Source organism: Bos mutus, chromosome 7 (assembly GCF_027580195.1).
Source record: "Bos mutus isolate GX-2022 chromosome 7, NWIPB_WYAK_1.1, whole genome shotgun sequence".
NCBI lineage: Eukaryota > Metazoa > Chordata > Mammalia > Artiodactyla > Bovidae > Bos > Bos mutus.
The window spans coordinates 64,905,515-64,929,660 of NC_091623.1; the positions used below are offsets into that span (position 1 = coordinate 64,905,515).

Consider the following 24,146-nt stretch of genomic DNA (forward strand, 5'->3'; position numbering starts at 1 on the left):
TCCCAGAAAAAGAAGATAAAAAGAAAGGGCATGAGAAAATACTTGAAGTGATAATAGTTGAAAATTTCCCTAAAAAATTTTTTTTCAACTATTATCTCATCAAGTATTTTCTCTAAAACAGGGGCTTCCCTCAAAAATCTGTTGGTAAAGGATCCTCCTGCAATGCAGGAAACCCTGGTTCAATTCCTGGAGCAGGAAGATCTGCTGGAGAAGGGATAGGCTACCCATTCCAATATTCTTGGGCTTCCCTTGTGGTTTAGCTGGTAAAGAATCCACCTGCAATGTGGGAGACCTGGGTTGGGAAGATCCCCTGGAGAAGAGAAAGGCTACCCACTCCAGTATTTTGATCTGGAGAATTCCATCACAAAGAGTTGGACACAACTGAGCGACTTTCACTTTCACTTCATTTCACTTTCACTTTCCCTAAAATGGGGAAGAAAATAGCCACTCAAACCCAAGAAACCCAGAGAGTCCCAAACAGGATCAGCTCAAGGTGAAACACCCCAAGACACATATTAATCAAATTAATAAAGATCAAACACAAAGAGCAAATATTAAAAGCAGCAAGGAAAAAGCAACAAACAACACACAAAGGGATTCCCATAAGGATAACAGATGATCTTTCAATAGAAACTCTTCAGGCCAGAAGGGAATGTCAGGACATACTTAAAGTGATGAAAGAGAAAAATCTACAACCCAGATTACTATACCCAGTGAGGATCTCATTCAAATATGAAGGAGAAATCAAAAGCTTTACAGACAAACAAAAGCTGAGAGAATTCAGCACCACCAAACCAGCTCTTCAACAAATGCTAAATGATCTTATCTAGATAGGAAATACAGAAAAGGTTTATAAACTCAAACCCAAAACAACAAAGTAAATGGTAATAGGATCATAAATGATGCTAAAGCTGAAATTCCAGTACTTTGGCCACCTCATGCGAAGAGTTGACTCATTGGAAAAGACCCTGATGCTGGGAGGGACTGGGGGCAGGAGGAGAAGGGGACGACAGAGGATGAGATGGCTGGATGGCATCACTGACTCGATGGACGTGAGTCTGGGTAAACTCCTGGAGTTGGTGATGGACAGGGAGGCCTGGCATGCTGAGATTCATGGGGTCACAAAGAGTTGGACATGACTGAGCAACTGAAATGAACTGAACTGAACTATCAATAATTACCTTAAAAGTAAATGGGTTGAATGCCCCAACCAAAAGACAAAGACTGGCTGAATGGATACAAAAACAAGACCCCTATATATGTTGTCTACAAGAGACCCACCTCAAACCAAGGGACACATATAGACTGAAAGTGAAGGGCTGGAAAAAGATATTTCATGCAAATGGAGACCAAAACAAAGTAGGAGTAGCAATACTCATATCAGATAAAATAGACTTTGAAATAAAAGTGATGAAAAGATTGCCTACATAATGATCAAAGGATCAATCCAAGAAGAAAATATAACAATTATAAATATATATGCACCCAACATAGGAGCACTGCAATATGTAAGGCAAATGCCGACAAGTATGAAAGGGGAAATTAACAGTAACACAATAATAAAGGGAGACTTTAATACCCCACTCACACCTATGAATAGATCAAGCAAATAGAAAATTAGCAAGGAAACACAAACTTTAAATGATACAATGGACCAGTTAGCCCTAATTGATATCTATAGGACATTTCACCACAAAACAATGAATTTCACCTTTTTCTCAAGTGCATACAGAATGTTCTCCAGGATAGATCACATCCTGGGCCATAAATCTAACCTTATTAAATTCAAAAAAACTGAAATCATTTCAAGCATCTTTGCTGATCACAATGTGGTAAGATTACATGTCAGCTACAGGAAAAAACTATTAAAAATACAAATATATGAAGGCTAGATAACATGCTTCTGAATAACCAAATAATCATGGAAGAAATCAAAAAGGTAATCAAATATGCATAGAAACAAATGAAAATGAAAACATAACAACCCCAAACCTATGGGATTCAGTAAAAACAGTGCTAAGGGGAAGGTTCATAGCATTACAAGCTTACCTCAAGAAACAAGAGAAAAATCAAATAAATAACCTAACTTTACACCTAAAGCAACTAGAAAAAGAAGAAATGAAGATCCCTGGGGTTAGTAGAAGGAAAGAAATCATAAAAATTAAGGCAGAAATAAATGAAAAAGAAACAAAGGAGACTATAACAAAAATCAACAAAACTAAGCTGGTACTCCTTGGAAGGAAAGTTATGACCAACCTAGACAGCATATTCAAAAGCAGAGACATTACTTTGCCAACAAAGGTCCGTCTAGTTAAGGCTATGGTTTTTCCAGTGGTCGTGTATGGATGTGAGAGTTGGACTGTGAAGAAGGCTGAGCGCCGAAGAATTGATGCTTTTGAACTGTGGTGTTGGAGAAGACTCTTGAGAGTCCCTTGGACTGCAAGGAGATCCAACCAGTCCATTCTGAAGATCAGTCCTGGGATTTCTTTGGAAGGAATGATGCTAAAGCTGAAACTCCAGTATTTTGGCCACCTCATGCGCAGAGTTGACTCATTGGAAAAGACTCTGATGCTGGGAGGGATTGGGGACAGGAGGAGAAGGGGACGACAGAGGATGAGATGGCTGGATGGCATCACTGACTCGATGGATGTGAGTCTGAGTGAACTCCAAGAGTTGGTGATGGACAGGGAGGCCTGGAATGCTGCGATTCATGGGGTCGCAAAGAGTCAGACACGACTGAGCGACTGATCTGATCTAATCTGATAAGTGAAATAGATCACCTGTCCAAGTTCGATGCATGAAACAGGGCACTCAAAGCCAGTGCACTGGGACAACCCAGAGCGATGGGATAATCTCTTAAGTCCTTGCAATATCACGATGGATAGTACTATTTTTACTTGCCTAAGGGCCTTGGGCAGCCAGATAGTAACTACACTGTTGAGAGTGGGTCTCTGAGCCAGGTCAATAATGTTATGTAGGACAGAGGTTTGTAGTCACACATCTTGACTTCCTGAAGGACGGGAGATGGAGGCTGATTACAGAAGCAGCCAACTAGATTTAAATGACTGAGAACCCCCACTCCCCCAAAAAACTCTGGACATCAAGACTGGGTAAGCTTCCTGACCTGGAAATACATATAACTATTATATCAACTTTTGATGAGTTTTCTGTAGTGAATTATCAAAAATTATTAAAGGCGGTCTTAGGGACCCCCAACTGCAACTGAAGTCAGGTGTGAAGATTGTCCTCTGTGAATTTTTTTCTAACTTCACAGTTGGATAAATTTCCTAGTCTCTAAAAGATGCTTGAAAGTGAAAGTGTTAGTTGCTCAGTCCTGTCTGACTCTTTGCAACCCTATGGACTGCAGCCCTCCAGGCTCCTTCCTCCATGGGATTCTCCAGGCAAGAATACTGGAGTGGGTTTCCATGTCCTTCTCCAGGGGACCTTCCCAACCCAGGGATAGAACTTGGGTCTTCTGTATTGCAGGCAGATTCTTTACTCTCTGAGCCACCAGGAAAGCTCAAAAGATGCTTACTTTAAGACAATAAAAATGTTTATATAAATGTGAAGGAAAGAAGCCTTTTTACCAAATCTCATACTTTACTTTTTGTATCTATGGATTTACCACCATGAAAGATGAAGATAATTAGCACTTATACCTTCTTCTTTCTTCCCACCCAATTCCCATTTTTGTTAGTCATGAATATTTCTATATTGTCAGGATTTACATTTCCATTCCATCTACAAATGTAATTCAGAGTTTTAAATCTTCTACATTTAATTGGATTCAATCGAACCTTTTAATAGAAGGTGGTTCCTTCATTTCTAAAGACTGCTTTATCTTCATGTTCACCAGAATTTTTCATTCAGTGAATATAAAGCAGTAGTATATTCCTGTAAGTACATAGGAATTACGTTCTCTGATTTCTTACAAGTTTGAGGATGCCATTTTGTTGCATTTGGATTTGCAGGACAACTTCATTAAACTAGCATTCTTAGCTGAAAACATTACTTTCCCTTTCGGGGGGGAACTGGGTGTGATGTTTTCATTTGAAAGATGCCTGAGCCATTTCATATCTTCACCCTCTACTTTGTACATCTTTTGCTTTTTCTGCCTTAGCATCTGCTTATGGTTCTTCAATTTATATTTAGTAATTTCACTGGAAAATATTTTCTGATAATCATTCTGTACCATATATTCCACCCTGAAATATGTGCTCTTTTTGCTAAACATTCAAATCTTTATTTTCAGGAAGTTTTCTTCTATTAGGTTTCAAGTAGTTTTTTTCACTTTGAGTTTTTTTTTTTTTTTTTTTTTCTGTAGGAACACAAATTAAGCACATGTCAGATCATTGTCTATGTTTTCATTTTATCTTTTTCATGTATTTTATATTATTATTTGCTTATTCTTTATATTGTTTGTGTGACTCCTTAATCCCATCCATCTTGCTCCCTAGTAGTGTTTACAGTCTTATTTATTTTTAAGTCCTTCAGTGTGATGTTTAGCTCTGTAACATTTTCATTTTTCCCTTATATTTTTCTCCTTTGGGTTGAGCATGGCTACTATTCAACTCCTTTGGTTGATTTATGCCTTTCCTGCACTTTCCTTTGAGCTCTTATTTTTAAACAGAATATAATTACAAGTTTTTGAACCATGGGAAATCATTTTTCTAAACATTTTCTGGCTATTTGGGGGGACTTATTTTGATATTCATCCATATTTTTTTTAGCAGTTTTTTATTTAGATTCTATTTCTTCCTTCTTTTTTTTCAAGTTTTATTTCTTTCGATTTCATGTTTGTTCCTTCCCAGTTATAATTACTGGGCATAGAAAAGGAGAAGTCAGTCTACAACTTTTATGTGGATGTCTCTCAATTGAACTGTCACCAAATTTTTTATATTATTTGCTTTGGAGCCATTTATGGGACACACCTCCCTTCATGCATTTAAATAAATAGGAAACACAGCACACAAGAAGGACATTTGGGTCACAGGAACTTTGTGCTGCTACTTTATCTTTTTCTTGTGGTTATAACATCCTACCTCTGTTTAGAGGCTGACTTCTTTCTGAGAGGGTAACTGTAAGCCTCCAATAGGTTTAAATTTTTGAGAGACACACTTATCAAATTTCCTCATATAATTATGAAACAATTATTGGTCTAATTTTTTTCTGATTGCCTGTTACATAATGAAACAATATGCAAATGAATGATAAAAGACTAGAATTCATAGGTACTTTTTTTTCTTCCATTTCCAAACTGAAAAAAAAAAATCAGAAGTTTTTCCAAATAAACTAGAGACAATCATAACTTCCTGTATTATGCATTATAACAGTCTGACAGGGACTTTAATATATTAGAAAATTACAATGAAGTCAAGCTTCATTGTATTCCTACTACATAATTACTTAGGAATGACTCAGCTTCACCAAAAATGTTTAATATTAATAGCAAATTTTTAATGGAACCAGTGCAATCCACTGAGAAAACTAATCATAAAGAATGTAGTACTTGATAATATCAGCACTTATTATTCCACCAATTATATTTGTTCACAATTCACATGAATTTCTAAAGTGTCAATAAGACCTTCACAATCCCAAAGAACATATTTATAAAAACAGTTTGTACCTTATTTAAGTTTCAAATATCAGAGCAATTAATACCAGCTTTGAATCTATTTCTTTACTTTTAAAAATTACACTTTTATCTCTTTTGATACTCACTAAATGCTTCTTTTCTACTTCTTTAAATTATGCTCTTTATCATTTCCTTCCTTTTATATTCTTTGAGTTTGTTTTAGCTGTTTTTAAAAATTAACTTATAAAAATGGATATTTAGCTCACTAATTTTCACTCTTCAGTTATTATTCTTATTCTTCAATGTAACATTTTCATTATCATTTGGCTTAAATTATTTTCTATTTTTTATTTTTCTATTATAATTTTTCTTTGACTTATAGATATTTAGAGATGCTTCATTTTCAAATATTTAGGAAAAGATCTAGCTGTTATTTTAAACATTTCTATCTTAATTAAGCTGTTATCAGAGAACATAATCCATATATATTTGATCCTATGAAATTTGCTGGAATTCACTAAGTGGTCCTGTAATCTTTGTGAATGTTTTGTAAATGCTTAAAAATAATGGATATTCAGCAGTTTTAAAATTCAGTGTCCTATGTATGTTCATCAGTGCAAGTAGTTTCTTTATTGTATTATTTAATACATTATATCATTGAAAAAATTTTTGCATGTTCTATCAAAGAGATAAAATATTCTACTGTGATTCTGGATTTGCTTATTTCCCCTTGAGGATTTGCTTATTTCAAATTTTCATTTTTATTCTTTAAAAATATTATTATTGAATATAAATTGTATTTGATAATTATTTTCTCCAAGCAAGATGAAGGTATCTGTCCACTATATTTTGTCTTCCATGGTTGCTATTGCGAAATCAGCTGTGTTTTACTCCTAAGAAGGTAATTCCTTGGCTACTTTTAAAATGTTAGTAATATCTTGGCATAGTTTTTAAGGAAACTATATATTAGAAGCCTACATATAATTTTTGAGTGATATAAAAATGAATGACAGTAGAAATTGTGGATGGAAAACACAGAAAATGAAAAGAATCAAATTAATATATATCAGGACCTATGCTTGCTGTTTATACATTTTATCGTGAAATTTGAAAACTGAGCAAAAGAACTATCATTATCCCCATATTACAGAGGAAAAAGATGGGAGATAGGCAAGGTTTTCATAATCTATGGCACCACAGTTTACCTAGAGGCAACTATGTTATTTAGAGGAGTTCTTAATTTTTTTTAAAAAAGTGATAATATTTACTATAAGTTACAGTATAAAGTCTAGAAGAGAGATTAGCAGATCTCAATATATCTCTTTTTTATTGTACTTACTTTGTGGAAGAAAGTCGCTCTCCCGACTGATCCAATTTTCCCAGTGTGATTCATGAAGTTAATGTTTCCTTCAGTAGCTCCATAAAACTCACACATCTTAATATTTCCAAATCTGTCTAAGAATTCTCTCCATACATCACTGCGTGCTCCATTTCCAATTGCCAAACGCACCCGATGATCCTTTTCTCCTTCCCTCTGTTAGAAGAAAACATTTTCCTCTTAATTTATTAATTTCAATTCCCAATTCTTTCTGTCATTGCTATTACTTAAATGGCAACAATCCAGAAGTAAGTTGTATATGGAAAGGAGTAAAAAAATTCATGTAAGTCTGTGGCATAACTGGGTCCCGTAGCTAATGAGCTAACACTGGCCCAGAGTAATACAGCTTTTATTTTCCTATATCTGGGAAAATCTCTTCCTAAATTTGAGATGCTGAAGTCTTATTTTCCCTGATATATATTTTCTTCCTTACCAGAATGGAGGTTCCTCAAAAATTTAAAAACAGAACTACCATGTGATCCAATAAAGTGCACCTCATGAAGATGGGGAAAAAATGGAAACAGTGACAGACTTTATTTTCTTGGGCTTCAAAAGCACTGTGGACAGTAACTGCAGCCATGAAATTAAAAGATGCTTGCTTCTTGGAAGAAAAGCTATGACAAACCTGGACAGCATTTTAAAAAGCAGAGACAAAGAAATTTTGCTGACAAAGGTCTATATAGACAAAGCTATGGTTTTTCCAGTAATCATGTATGGATGTGAGAGGTGGAACATAAAGAAGGCTGAGTGTCAAAGAATTGATGCTTTCGAACTGTGGTGCTGAATGAAGAAGACTCGAGAGTCCCTTGGACAGCAAGGAGATCAAACCAGTCAATCCTAAAGGAAATCAACTCTGAATATTCATTGGAAAGACTGATGCTGAAGCTGAAGTTCCAATACTTTGGCCACCTGATAAGAAGAGCCAGCTCATTGGAAAAGATACTGATGCTGGGAAAGGTTGAAGGCAAGAGGACAAGGGAGCGACAGAGGATGAGATGGTTGGATGGCATCACTGACTCAATGGATACAACTCAAGGAGAGAGTGAAGGACAAGAAAGCCTGGCATACTGCAGTCCACAGGGTTGCAAAGAGTCAGACATGAATGGCTACTGAAGATCAATAACAAATATTCACTGTGGCATTATTTACAAAAGCCAAGACATGGAAGACCCTAATGCCCATCAACAGATGGATGAAGAAAATGTGAGATAGATACATGTGAATATTATTCCATCACAAAGAAGAATGAAATCTTGCCAACATAGATGGACTTTGAGGGCATTATGCTAAGTGAAATAAGTCAGACACAGAAAGATAAATACTGTATGATCTCATATATATGTGGCATCTGAAAAACAAACAAACAGCAGCAAAAACAAAACCCCAAAACCCTAAACAGAAAACATATTGGTGGTTGCCAGGGGCAGGGTAAGGAGTGAGCAAAAACGGGTGAAGGGGGTCAAAATGTACACATCTCTAGTCATAAAATAAGCAAGTCCTGGGGATGCACAACACAGCGTGGTGACTATAATTAACAATACTGAATTGCATATTTGAAAGTTGCTAAGAGAGTAGAAAGTGAAGTTGCTCACTCATGTTCGACTCTTTGCGATCCCATGGATTGCAGCCTACCAGGTTCCTCCATCCATGGGATTTTCCAAGCAAGAATACTGGAGTGGGTTGCCATTTCCTTCTCCAGGAGATCTTCCTGACTCAGGGATTGAACCCAGATCTCCCTCATTGTAGGCAGATGCTTTATCGTCTGAGGCACCAGAGTTGACTCAAACAACCAGGGATTAAGGACAAGGACCCACCATGCAGTAGAAAATCCAAACATAACTTCTAGCTGGTCCTTAGTATCATCAGTTCCACATTCCCAGATTCAACAACAGCAGATCATGTAATACTATGATATTTACTACTGAAAAAAATCTCCGAGTAAGTGGACCTTTGCAGTTCAAATCCATGTTGTTCAAGGGCCACTGTAAATCTTAAAGTTCTTATCACAAGGAAAAGAAAATTTGAAACTATGTATGGTCTTGAATGTTAATTAGACTTACACTGGTGATCAATTTGCAATACATACAATATACTGAATCATTATATTGCATACCTAAAACTAATATGTTTATGTTCATTATACCTCAATTAAAAAGTTACAGTTAGGATATAATATCAGCTTAGTCATGGTAAAACCATGATTCCCTCTGATGTACCATTATCCTTACAAAAGTAATATAAAATAACAAGAAATAATAATAAGTCAGCAATAATAATAAGGTAGAGAACACAATGTCCCTGACACAATTAAAAATGGCCCAATGAACATTCTTTATCTCAGTTCCTTCTCAGTCTTAAAGGAGATTTTAATCTATTAACTTTAAAGAACACAGAGAATGGGAAAGGTAATTTCTCAACCTGAAAAGTGAAGAGATAAGAGGCATGTGACTAAGCAGAGTGGATAAGTTTGAACCTAAGCCTGCATTTGGGAACACAATACACACTCCAGAGTGTGTCAACAAAGCATCAAAACAAAAAACAAAAAAACATGAGGAAGGCAGAAATCTTGGTTGCAAATTTGTGTAGGAAGCAGTTGCACTCGGAGACATCCTAATACAGACAATGTATCTGGGAGTTTGCCCTCTGCGCATTGGTCAAATACTTGAGACTTACTCTCTGAAGAAGGCCAACCAGATACCATTTCAGGTGTAGGAATCTATTGAAAACAGTAGATTCAGTGCAAGCCTGAATATTAAGTGGTGAGATCTCAGAGCCAAACTAATCTGCAGAGGTAGAAATCAGAATACTGTTTACATTTGGTAGAACAATGACTGATTTTTTATGATACCTAGGGGAATATCTTCAAGAAAAAATGAATAAAATTGATTAAAAATACTTGAAGTGTTATTAAATCATGTTCAGAAATTTCAGCTATAATGGAAAGTTTTGAGATGAATTAGTAACAAGCATTTAGAAAACAAAATTTTAGAAGTCAATTAGCATCAGGGATAAAAAGCTAAAAATTCTCATTATATTTTAATTACATTGTATGTATGCTATGAACAAACTATATATGACTTTTTAAAATGAAAACAACTAATTATCAGCATATTTTAAAACATATTTAAAACAAAATATTTTAAAACATTAATATAATTAGATTGGTGCCACAGAGGGAGAAGAAACATATGTGTGCATGAATGACTGTGAGTAGGAAGGGCAGCAGATGACAGCTAAAACTGAAAAATCAAGAAGTAGTAACATACATGTTTTATTAAGGATTATAGAAGTAGGGGCCTCCCTGGAGCCTCAGTGGTAAAGAATCCTCCTGCCAATGCAGGGAACATGGGCTAGATCCCTGATTCAGGAAGATCCCACATGCCACAGAGCAACTGAGCCCTGTGCCACAGTTATTGAGCCTGTGCTCTAGGGCCTGGGAGCCACAGCTACTGAACCACACGCTGCAACTACTGAAGCCCAGGTACCCTAGAGCCCATGTTCCACAAGAGAAGCCGCTGCAATGAGAAACCCACACACCACACTAGAGAGTAGCCCCTGCTCGCCACAACTAGAGAAAAGCCTGGGCAGCAGTGGAGACCCAGCACAGCCAAAAATAAATACAATTATTTAAAAAAAAATAAACACGGAAGTAAATAATAATCAAAATAACTTAAAATAATTAAATATATTTACCTCTAGAGATCAAGTATTGACAGCATTGGGTACCGTTTTCTCTTGAGAGTACTATCTGATTTTTTTAAATTGTAAAAGTACTAGTTTAGTAAAATAAAAATCAAATTAAAAAAATAAAATAAGAGCCAAGGGCTGTGGATACATCAGAATCCGACTTGCTGATTTCATTAGGCCTTTAAACTCGTAAGGTAAATATTCCACTGATAAACGAAACACAATGAATAAACAAACAAAAACGTCCCTCAATCACAGTAGCTTCTTCCAAGACAGAGGATTCTTCTCTACCACTAAATACAACCAGGAGCAATTCTGTCCTGGTTCCTCCTCCCATGGGCATGCCCAATACTGCCCACCTGGCATGGAACCAGCTTAAGAATTTTTCACTGCCATCTTCGTATATAAAATATTAGTCCTGCAAATCTTAGGATTTATTCTGCTTTAACAGAGAACAATCTTTCGTACGGCATGACTCCTGGATGCTTTTCAGGTAAGAGACGAGTTTTAGCAAGTATCATTAATTATAAAATGAACTGGCATACCAGTAAGAAGGTTGTTTGCAAACCCAATTACATAGATTTTAACCTGTGTGGTCTATAGCTGTATAAGCTTACTATTAATAAGTGAGAATATTCATTCAGAGTCATTCAATGATATCGAAAATAAAATCACCAAAACTAGGATAAGGCTTTTATCCAGAAATATTAAATTCACATATTTAACTCTTCAGATATGTATTTATTTAAAGTGTTTAAATATTTATTCTACTTTTCTTTCCTTTAAAAGAAAACCCAGAAGATCATGCTTTGAGGGGTATGAAGAAAGGTCAACAGATTCATTATTTAGTGTTGTGGGAAAAAAGAGACTGAATATTTCCTTTGTTGCTGGTATGCATATACTCCTAAGAGTAAAATACAAATGACATAATTAACATAAGGTATATAAATTACAGTTATTTTACAGTTTATTGAGATATAATCTAAAGTTTCAATGACATTATTCAGATTTTTGTTTAACTGATTAAAATCATGAGCGTGGAAATATATAAATGAAAATAATATTATTCTTTTATTTATAATAATGATATAAAAATATATGAAGCTCTGGAGCAAGACCAAACTATATAATTATGTTTGGCATATGCCCACACAAAATCACATATATACACATATATGGAGACGTGAGGGGAGAAGAGAAACAGAAGCTTTTAAAAGACTAGTTTACACAGGAGTGGAAACTTTAAAGATATATAATACCCAGGGAGATGTTATCATAAATGCCATCAAGATGTTATCAAGGGTTACCTGGGGCTAAATCCAGCCTACTTCCTCTTTTAGTCAATAAGTTTTATTAGGACAGAATCATACCCATTTATTTGAATTGTCTACCCTGCTTTTGCAATACAGCTGCAGAACTAAGTAGTTGTGCCAGACAGCATAATCCACAAATCCTAAAATAATTACTAACCCGGTGCTTTATGGAAAAAGCTTATTGACCTCTGCCCTAAATTATACACAAAGTGAGAAAAGCAACAACTTAATGTTAACACATAGCAAACACCACCTGGTAAACTGGACAACACACTGGTGCTACAAATTAGCTCATTAAGCCTTTCATCCAGATTCATTCTATGTTTTCTTCCTAAAAGAAGGGCTGTATCTTACTGGAAATAAAGGGGAGTTGGTTTTATTTGTAAAGCAGGTGAAGAGTTTCTTATGTATACAAGCACGTTGGTTGGTGGGCAAAAGGTTGTTCAGATGAGCCTTGAAAAAATCCTACCCACCTAGTGATGTTGGGAAGCTCTCTTGGTGACCCTGCAAGATGACTGGAAGCCAAGGGAAGGTATCAAGCAGAGCCTGAGGTAATAACAACAGTAAACTGGTACCAATGGCATGACGGACTGAGAGTTTTGCAGCAGACAGCAGTTGAAATGATCCAGATAAAAGATGATAAGAGGGGGAACCCACTATATGGTCAGAGAAATGGTAAAGGAGGGTCAGCAAAAAGACAAATGTGCAGAAGAAAAAATTATCAAGATTGGTAAAGGGAGACTTCAAGCATACCCTGGCATATATGAAAATTGAGACTCTTGAGAGTCCCTTGGACTGCAAGGAGATCAAATCAGTCAATCCTAAAGGATATCAGCCCTGAATATTCATTGGAAGGACTGATGCTGAAGCTTAAGCACCAATACTTTGGCCACCTGATGTTAAGAACTGACTTGTTGGAAAAGACCCTGATGCTGGAAAGATTGAAGGCAGGAGGAGAAGGGGATGACAGAGGATGAGATGGTTGGATAGCATCACCAACTCGATGGACATGAGTTTGAGCAAGCTCTGGGAGTTGGTGATGGACAGGGAAGTCTGGTGTGCTACAGTCCACAGGGTTGCAAAGAGTCGGACACAACTGAACAACTGAACTGAACTGATATGGAAATTGAGAGCAGGGTCTGAGGTTGTGAATCACACTTAATCTCATGTGTGTCCTTTTTGAAGGTGATTTGTGAAATCAGTGGTAAATCATCTAAAATGTAACCAAATCTTCCTAATGCATGCGTGCCAAGTCGCTTCAGTTGTGTCTGATTCTTTTTTGCAACCCCATGACTGCAGCCCACCAGGCTCCTCTGTCCATGGGATTCTCCAGGCAAGAATACAGGAATGGGTTGCCATGCCCTCCTCCAAGGGATCTTCCCGACCCAGAGATTGAACCCTTGTCTTTTGCATCTCCTGCACTGGCAGGCAGGTTCTTTACCACTAGTGTCATCTGGGAAGTCTTAATCTTCCTAATGCCCATCTATCATTTAAAGAAGTTCCTCTCTGTCTAAAAGTCTCTTAAAGACTTCTTTTAGGAAAAATTCCAATTCCTTTCCCTTCTTCCTGAGTTATGAGGTTACTACCTAAATGTCACTGGATATCTAGGCTGTGTTGGGAACAGGATGAGGAAAGCATGCGTAAATATAAGCACAATTAAATGAACAAATGAACACATAGCACCTACATAGGCACATACACAAAAGAAAGACACAGAGTGGCAGAGACAAAGAGACAGATGGAAGAGGAAAGGCAGAGAGTAAAAGTTAGAGAGAGAGAGAATATGAAAAAAAAAGAAACAGAGTGAAATAGAGCAACATAGAAACATGGACACAGTGACATATGCAGAGGCAGAAAGAGACCCATCTGCATGTGACAGAAACACAGAGACACTCAAGACAGTTGAAGACACACACACACACGCGCGCACGCGCGCGCACGCAGGGGTGTAAAGTGAGACACAGTTACACAGCACAGAGATCCACAACACAAACAGAGCGAGAGATGGTGACAAAGACGCATGCACACCGAGGGGTGTTTGCTCTCTCACAAATACACATGCACACACACACAAAGCCAAAAAAAAAAGATATAAACTAGACACAGATATCCTGGAAGACAGAGAGAAGCACATACACAGAGACGCACAGCTGCACACAGAGGCATCAGCGTGCAGGCACACAGAACGAGACGCATGCAAATAGAGAGACTTACGATCAGAAACCAAGAGAGAGAGTCCAAGAGAGAGGGCAAAGCAGAAATCTGGACAGTGTGGGACGGGAACAAAAGACAAGCCTGCAGTCATGTCAGAAGAAGCAAGGGAGTATGTCTGTATCCCGTGACCAGGTTATTATATTATCTCATTTTAATCACCATGACAACTCTATGAAATAAGAAGCATTATCCCCATTTTGCACACTGGGATAATGAAGTTCAGGTCCAAAGTCAAACATCAAATAAACAGAGATAGAATGTGAACTCATCAAAGCCTACATGCTCCGTGGGCAGAGAGGGAAGGAAGGAAGGAGGAACGGACAGAAGGAAAGAAAGAAGGAGAGCAGGGAGAAAACCAGCTCAAAACCCCTCAACAGCTCTTGCTCTGTTTTCCCAAGCCTTTCCCCATGATTTTAGTAATAGAAAACAATTGAATCCTGGGTGTCTGGGCTTCCCTGGTGGCTTAGTGGTAAAGAATCCACCTGCCAATGCAGGAGACACGAGTTTGATCCCTGATCTGGGAAGATCCTACATGCCGTGGGGAAACTATTCCTGTGTGCCACAACTATTGAGACTGTGCTCTAGAGCCTGGGAGCCCAAACTGCTGAAGCCTGCAACAGCCTGTGCTCCGCAACCAGAGAAGCCACTGCAATGAGAAGCCCTCATACCACAACTAGAGACCAGGCCCCGCTCTCTACAACTAGAGAATGGTCCTCGCAGCAACAAAGACCAAGCACAGCCAAAGATAAATAAATACATAAAACTAGTAGTAATAAAAAAAGGAAATTCTAGTTTAGCAGTAAGGGCTCAAGTGTTTATACACTGGTGCACACACAGAGTAAGCCACTTCATTGTACACAGAACAGACACATTTTATCCCATTTGAAATTTAAGAGAGAACCTGCTCAATGGATCAGAGCTTTCAATGCTGACATTCCAGGGTCACAGTTTCCAGTAGATGGTTTCCCTCTGGCTTTCAGTGCCACGCATCACAACGATGTGCCCATAGCAGTGGAGGAGTCACAGTAATTTGTACCAAGGCTCTTGTTTCTTCAAAATATCCTCTGGGAGCTGTTTTCCAGGAGTGTCTGTTGAGCTTCTGTATTTGAGGGACTGGCTAAACTGCAGTTACCTCCTACCAGTCACAGATTTATTCCTGTGCTGAAATATACAGGTCTCTAACAATGCCTCTTAGAAACAAAGCCTCCTTCTTCCAGACCACGTGCTTAATCCTATTCAGTGAATCTACAACACACCCAGGCTGAATAGCCTCTTTATATACTTATGAAAAGTGAAACTCTGGAGGCTCTGTTTTAATATAGGTAATTTTGTGTATCAACCCTGATTTCTCAGGAAACAAAGACTGTTGATAGATGGAGCGACAAAAAAAAAAAAAAACAACAACTCACAGTGAAAACAAAGGGGCAAATCTTTTCTGCCTTTTAGCCCTGGATAAGCAGTGACTTAAGGGACAAAACAAAAGTATGGTGTAATTCGTAAAGGATCATCAAAAACATACAACTTGTGTTAGGGATTACAATTCTTCCATCTTGATTCTATTTAACAGAAGACCTCTTTTCTCCAAAACCCACTGTAATCACACATATACAAGTATCACACCCACGCATCCCAGTGATAAGAAGAATGACTATAACATTCCAACAGTTTGCTTCTTTCATGGACACTCTACTACTACACACTGGAAAAATACAGACAGCAAGCCCAGTGGGTGTCACAGAACAGGGACAAAGAAACTCAAGTTCAAACAGGGTAAGAGAGAATCCTGTTGACAAGAAAACAGGCACAAAAGAGCAGATTTTATACTGAAGCAGGAAAGGAATGGTGGAGGGGAGAGGCCAGGGGACTCTTTCCAGAAAGGACCTAAGAGGATTTGAAAGCAGAGTCCCCTATTGCTAAGACAGTATAGGCTCAGCTGCCCCTAAAAGTCATGGTCAAGCTGCCTTTCCAGTCTGGGTATGGGCAAGCCACGATTTCAGAGATGACAGTCATCAGTTCAACAAACCAATCTACATCATAAATAACAGTAAGAAAAGACCTCTGGGACCGCAAGTGTTACCACAAAAAGCTCTAACACATTGTTGTTTGGTTCCTAAGTCCTACTCTTTGCAGCTCCATCGACTGCAGCACGCCAGGCTTCCCTGTCCTTCACTATCTCCCGGAGTTTGCTTAAACGCATGTCCATTGAGTCAGTGATGCCATCCAACTATCTCATCCTCTGTCACCCCCTTTTCCTTCTGCCCTTGATCTTTCCCAGCATCAGAGTCTTTTCCAATAAACTGGCTCTTTGCATCAAGGGAGCTTCAGCTTTAGCATCAGTCCTTCCAATCACACCGTGACACCTAGTGGGCTCATTTCCACTCATTTTCTAGAAAATAATAAGTAATCAAGATTGCCATTTGTAGATCACTCTGCACAGGTGCTTTCTATCCTGGCAGCACTGGGAGAACTGAAAATGGGAGGAAAGCAATGCTTCAGACCAGCGGCGCTGCAAAGTGGCTTTGTAGAGAAAGACCAGCTTCAGGAGGTGACAAGACTCACCTCTAACCCAAATGACTGAGTTCACTCACCTAAAAGGGAGGACGATCTTCCCTGGAGACCCAGAAAAAGTTCACCTGAGCCACAACTGCCATGAGTCACTAATGAATGTTCTGAAAAACGCAAGATAATTTCTGCTGAGTGCAGCAATGGCCTCAGGCCCTTTTAGGCAATAATGCCGACTGTGATTTTTCTGAACTCTCCCTGGACTCTGTCCTCCCCAGGAACTCTGACTTTCTCACTGCAATTGAGCTTCCCTTTCAGGTCTGGGACTAGGCAAAGGCTGTGCCGATCATGAACACTTGTATGTCCCAGCAACTGGTCTTCTCATATTTGTTACTTTATTTTTAAAACTAATACAACTATTTTTTATTCAGCACTACGATGTCAGGCACCATTTTGAGTACTGAGGATATAACTATAGATAAAAATGATAAACCTCCTGCTTTCCTGGAACTTATATCATAGGGTGGGGAGATTAAATGACAACAAATAAAAATTATCTATGAAATATATAATGAGGTGATATGTTTTATGAGGAAAATAAGGCAGTGAAAGAGAACTAGGAGACTGTAGTGAAGAGCCTGACTCCATTCTTTATGGTTGACTGTGGAGAGATTTCAAACCACCCCCATCCCCCTTCCTCTTCTGCCCTAAATCTGAGCAAACTATTGAGAATGGCCAGGGCTCCTTCCTTTGGCAGCAACAGGAAGTTCAAAGCACATGAGCAACGCTACGTGCACAAGGTCCCTCACCCTAGTGCCAGCCTCTTAGTACAATAAAAGCTGAACTGGTCTCTTTCCTCTGCTATCCCAAGTCAGTTTTTGACCTGCTTGGGCCCCTTGTCCTCCTCTCCCCAGAAAGTCACATTATGTGAGTAATAAATCCATTCACATTCTCTTAGTGCACGTATGACATCATCAGTCTCAACAGTACAACCCGATTTTGAGTGTGGGGTCCACGTGAGTTGGGAAGGTGACTTGTACCAGACATAAATATGGGTTGTGGCCAGAGAAGCCCTCTCTGAGGAGGAGGAGGAGGGGATCTGAATAGCCAGAGAGTGAGACATGCAAATATCTGGGGGGAACATTCAAGGGGAGGAACTGAGAGTCCTGGTGCATTGAAGAAAAAGTTAGGAGGCCACTGAGGCTGGGGTGGATGAAACAAGCAGAGTGTGTGTCGGGGTGGGGGTGGGGGATCCTAGCAGGGCAAGCAGATCCCACAGAGCTGTATGGCCCCATGCTAAGGGCATCTGGATTTTCCTCCAGGAAAACTATCACAGGGATTTGAATAGTGAAGTAACATCTGATTTACATTTTAACAGAATCATTCCAACTGCTACATAAGAATTGAAGTTAGAAGGGCAAAATGGAGTTCAGAAGAGGCCATTGCTGGGATTTGGAGGGCAGGAAGTTGTGCCAATGCAGATGAGAGCAGCAGGGCAGTAAGACGAGGTTTGAGTCTGGAAATATTTAAACGTTGAAACTGCAGGATGTGCTCGTGGAGGTGTGAGAAAAAGAGCAGCTGCAAGGAAGATTAATGACAGAGCTGCAGATACACTTTTGAGAGTTAAGTTGTAGATGGTATTTTCAGCTGGGAACACGTCCAGGGAGAGAGAGAAGGGAAAGGCTTGACTGAGAGTTCTGGACATGCTACCATTTAGAGGTCAGGAAGACTGAGGAAGATCCCAGCAATAGAGCCAATTTAAAGCTATAAACTGGCATTCCTGAGCCTGGTTTATATGAGTCTAATATAGAGATACGGGCTGATAGATGCGATTGCGAACCTGTCAGGCTGGAGACTAGAACAACTTTGGCACATTTGTTACAATAACAAAAACATCTCATGAGGCCTCTTTGGAGAAGGCTGTCTCCTCTTCCAGGAGACTCCATCATTATGGCCCATCTGTCTCCATTTGTACTTCAATTTCTGTCTCATTAATACTTACGTCAGCTTTGGATGTAATTGTTATTATACTCATCCTGTAGATGAAAAGACTGCTGTGGGGACTGCTCAGAGAAGCTGAACAATTCGCCCATCATCACAGAGCTTATAAGATAGGGAAGACAGGCTTGAATGTGAAGCTCCCTAACTCCAAGGTGCAAAGAAATTAAATGATTTGCTTGATGCCACATGATGAATTAATGGAAAAGATGGACTTAGAACTCTCTTTTTTATTTAAATCCATTGTCTTTCTTTCACTGGGAATAAAGTCATCTGCTGGAAAATTCAGGCTGCTAATAATTTGCTAAAGAATCTTGTATTTTCTGGTAAGCCTTACTAGAAAGGCAGAGATCCACAATTTCTGACCTTGACTTCATATGTCCATAGCATGGACATTAGAAACAGATTATTAAAGGAAGAGGCAATGTGGAAAATAGCAAATAAATAGTAAAATAAATAATCTTGAATATAAATTTTAAAATGTTAAATCAATATGGAAGGTAGGAAAACCAACTAATACACCATGTTTATAGTAACAGCAGGATATACCCCAAGAGGAAACAGGTATAATATTTTCAGGGTTTCCGATTTTGTATTTTTATTTCTAATGTTTTTGTGTGACAAGTGCAATATAAACCTGTTAACATTTTAACATTAGTAAAGCTTTATTTTAAAATAATAATGGTCTAAATTGATTTTTGTAATCAATGTTGCATGGTTTTTATTATTCAAAGGCCAAATATTTTTTAACACTACAAAATTATTCTAATTTTATAATGACATTCATGAAAAACATTACCACATTCTGCTTAAAAATAATATCCTTCCACTTGTGTTTGGCTTATCACTTCACGTTTTTTCACATCTTATAACTGGATGATTAGAATCAATGGGCAAATTAGGAGAAGTAGGTACTGTTATCTATTTTATATTGGGTTAGCCAAAAAGTTCATTCAGGTTTTTCCATAAGATGTCACAGAAAAACATGAATTAACTTTTGACTACACTAAAGCCTTTGACTTTGTAGATCACAATAAACTGTGGGAAAGTCTTAAAGAGACGGGGATACCAGACAACCTTACTTGCCTCCTGCAAAACCTGTATGCAGGTCAAGAAGCAACAGTTAGAAACCGGACATGGAACAACAGACTAATTGCAAATTGGAAAAGGAGTACATCAAAGCTGTATATTGCCATCCTGCTTATTTAACTTATATGCAGAGTATATCATGTAATGGCGGGTTGGATGAAGCACAAGCTGGAATCAAGATTGCTGGGAGAAATATCAATAACGCAGCTGACACCACCCTTATGTCAGAAAGCAAAGAGGAATTAAAGAAATCCTTGATGAAAGTGAAAGAGGAGAGTGAAAAAACTAGCTTAAAACTCAACATTCAAAAAAATGAAAATCATGGCATCTGGTCCCATCACTTCATGGCAAATAGTTGGGGAAACAATGGAAAGAATGACAGACTTTACTTTCTTGGGTTCCAAAATCACTGCAGATGGTGACTGAAGCCATGAAATTAAAAGACACTTCCTCCTTGGAAAAACAGCTATGACAAACCTAGACAGCATATTAAAATGCAGAGATATTATTGCCAACAAAGGTCTGTTGGCAAAAGTCAAAGCTGTGGTTTTTCCAAGTAGTCATGTATGGGTGTGGACCACAAAGAAGGCTGAGCACTGAAAAACTGATACCTTTGAACTGTGGTGCTGGAGAAGTCTCTTAGGAGTCCCTTGGACAGCAAGGAGATCAAAACAGTCAATCCCAAAGGATATCAACCCTGAATATTCATTGGAAGGACTGATGCTGAAGCTGAAGCTCCAATACTTTGGCCACCTGGTGTGAAGAGCTGACTCACTGGAAAAACCCTGATGCTGGGAAAGATTGAAGGCAGGAAGAGAAGGGGGCGAAAGTGGACGAGATGGTTGGATGGCATCACTGACTCAATGGACATGAGTCTGAGAAAACCCACGGAGGTTGTGAAGGACAGGGAAGCCTGGTGTGCTGAAGTCCATGGGGTCGCAAAGAGTCAGACGTTACTGAGCAACTGAACAACAACAACAAATATAAAGACAGAACCTGTGGCTCCAAGAGAAGAGACCAGTAGAGAGTCACATAATAAAAGCTTGAACTGAGCCTGTGTCTTTTGATTCCACAGCCAACACACTACCTGATGGCTTTCCATATAAAGCAAACTTGTGGGGAAATCCAGTAAAAAAGGATATATGTATTCTAGTGGAAATGACAGCAGCAAATGTATAATAGATAAGACAGAAAAAAGACATGTATGCTTTATATGTACCACTACCCATGAACTATGAATCAGTAAGTATTAAAAATGCATTTATAAAAAGCCTTTAATATATACACAGTTCTAAAACTTTCCAAAACATTAATTCCCTTCTAATTCTACCAACATTTAGGTTGCTAATAGCTATTTTTAAATATTAGTCCCTCATATTTATATATTTGTAGCTTCTCAGCAGAAAAGAAAGTTCTGGTTCCTTGCCAACTTTTCTAAAGCTTTCATATTTAGTATGAGAATAGTAAACACGTCTCTGATTTATTAAAGAAAAACTGGGTTTTAAAAGAGAGCTGATTTTCTCAACCATGTAAAAATATGCTTCAAATATCTGAGGAAAAGAAAAAATTTAAAAAGTACTAAATATTTTTAAACAACTGGATCTTGGAGATAAAATCAATTATTCTGAGTGCTGTCAAGAAGACAATGGCAATGAAACTAAATCAGAACATCTTGATAACAACTACAATTCACATTAATTTTAAAGTGTCATTCTTTGGAAGTTACTACATGGGATAATCAAAGTTTCCAAAGCTTAATTCTTTGACAAACTACATCTTTCACAAGATGTGAAATGGGGAAAACCTAATGGTAAAACACTTGAAGTAATACAGAGACTAAGAAAATGAAAACACAATAAAAGAAAAAATGCTTTAAAAATATTCATTTTTCAATTAGAAAAGAATAAATAGTAATGCCCTGAATCAGGGACAAGGTAATGCCAATGAGAGCCTGTAACTGTCTTCAGACCCATTAAAAACATAACTGATAAAACCAATATACAAGTTCAAGAGATCTAGGTTAAGTCAGCATCATTTAGTCACTGAGTGGTAAAGAATCTGCCCACTAATGCATGAGAGGGGGGTTCGAACCTTGGGTTGGGAAGATCCCCTGGAGAAGAAAATGGCAACCGACCCATGTATTCTTGCCTGGAGACCCCTTGGGTAACGAAGCCTGGCGTGCTACAGTCCATAGGGTTGCAAAACCACAAGAATTGGAATTTTATTCTCGAGTACTATTGAATTGTCTTTATCCTTACATCTTATCTAAATATGACAAAGTGAAAGTGTTAGTTGCTCAGTTGTGTTTGACTCTTTGTGACACTATGGACTGTAGCATGCCAGGCTTCTTTGTCCATGGAAGGAAACCTCTTAAAGCTTGAAAGAAATGATGGATTCTCTTTGGAGAAAGTACAGCAGGTTCCCTTTCATAATGAAGTCTTAAAAAATCTCACATCATCAATGCCAACATTTTCATTTTGCTACCTTCAAAAAAACACAGCAAACACTTAAGGGTTCACTTCAGGACTGTCTAAACATTACTAAATATTGTAATGTAAAAAAATAATAATAAAAATTTTTTAAAAAGAAAGTTTAGTATAATCTATACAGAATTGAATGAAGAATATTTAATATTTAATGAAAAATATTCAATAAATATATCAAATACGTTTAAAATGTTTTAAAATGTCTCTCTTCATGATGAGAGTTGAGCATAAACTATTTTGTCAAAGTTTTAATATTGTCAAAGTTTAATATTCAATGTTAATATTCACTATAATATTCAGAATCATAAGTATATTTTCTAGTTCCCAGTAAATTTCTTAAATTTTAAGAAAATAATATAAGGAAATAGGATATAATTAATAGAAAACATACATACAAATGTACATATACTAAAGAATATAAGCTATGCTTTGAGAATGTCAAAATGTGGGTGTTCCACATTGAGAGCTATAGACAAACTATATAGTGTAAATGATAGACTATAATGTTAACTTGAAAAAGAGGCATAATACATATGCATCATAACAGAGGGCTTTGTTAATTAGGCCCCGTTCCCTGTACATTTTGGGCTCCAGATTCCTGCATTCAACTGCCTATTTTACTACTTAAACTGGATGTCTAACACACCAAACTTAACATGTCCAAAAGATATTTAATTTTCACTTCTTGAATCTCAGTTTTCCTTATCTCAACAGATAGTTCACAATTGCCTAGACATTTGAACTGCAATCTTCTTCACTCTTCCCTCCCTATTCCTGAACTAATGGGAATCTTATTATCTTGCTATCTTTCCTTCAAAATGGATTCCCGAATGGGTATATTTTCTAGTTTACTTTCATCTTTTCCCAAATGCTCTGAAGGGTACAAAATCCAAATTTCACCTCCAGGATCTACTGAGCCCCGTAAGATCTGGTCCATGGATGGCCCAGCCAGTTTGCATCTCATTAAACACTCAGTGGTGTGTCCGCTGTGGGCTGCGTTGTTTTCAGTTTATTCCATCATGACTGCAGTCCGCTAGCTTTGCCTTGGCAGTATCCCACCCACACCATCATGATTCCTCAGCTCTCAGGTTACCATGTCAGTGAAGTCTTCCCTGACCGCTCCATCTAATCAGCAATCCCTCACTCCTACCACTCATTGGTCTCCATCACCTCAAAAGGTTTTGTTTCTCCGTAATATTTATCATTATCTGTAATCACTTTTGTAATACTGGCGTGGGTTGCCATTTCCTCCTCCAAGGGATCTTCCTGACCCAGGGATTGAACCTGAGTGTCTCTTGTGTCTCTTGCATTGGCAGGCAAATTCTTTACACTGTGCCACCTGAAAAGCCCTAATATTAAGAAAATATAGGGCTAGATCTATGATAAAATGTATGATGGCCTTCAGTAATGTAGAAAATATGTAAGATTGGAAGATGGGGAAAGAGCTGCTTTTCTAGTCTCAGGGGAAGAAGATAATTCCAACACTCCATGACTAAGAGGAGCGAGTACCTCAGATACTTTTTTTTAGATTTTCTTTAAGGACAGTGCTGCTGCCAGCAGTTTGAGGCACATCCAAATGTTTATGCCAAAGGAAATTTTGTAACTAAAGTTTTTAAAAAGAGAAAAATGATGGGGTTGAGTCTGGGGGTGGATAAGTGCTTCCAGCTAGGGACAGTCAACTCTAGGAGGTTTTTATGCAACTACATACAAACACTCAACTCAGACTGTGGCTTCTGCCTTCAGGTGAATGTCCAGAATATATTACTTACCCTGAGATGGACAGCAACTCTAGATATAGAGAATATGTGGTTTTGCTTTCTTTTAAATATGTCTATTAAATATCTCTGGAGCTTAAAACCACATCTAATGAGACGTGCAATTTACTTCCTTTGAAGGTGTGT

At 38.0% G+C, this 24,146-nt stretch overlaps 1 protein-coding gene across 1 annotated transcript in view; it reads right to left on the bottom strand.

Annotated features, from left to right (window-relative positions):
- SLC27A6 (solute carrier family 27 member 6) overlaps positions 1 to 24,146 on the bottom strand; it is a 76,847-nt gene that overhangs the window by 18,916 nt on the left and 33,785 nt on the right. The window contains exon 5 of the mRNA XM_005909322.2: positions 6,918 to 7,112. Within this exon, the coding sequence (XP_005909384.2) occupies positions 6,918 to 7,112 (195 nt within the window). The remainder of the gene's footprint in view (positions 1 to 6,917; positions 7,113 to 24,146) is intronic.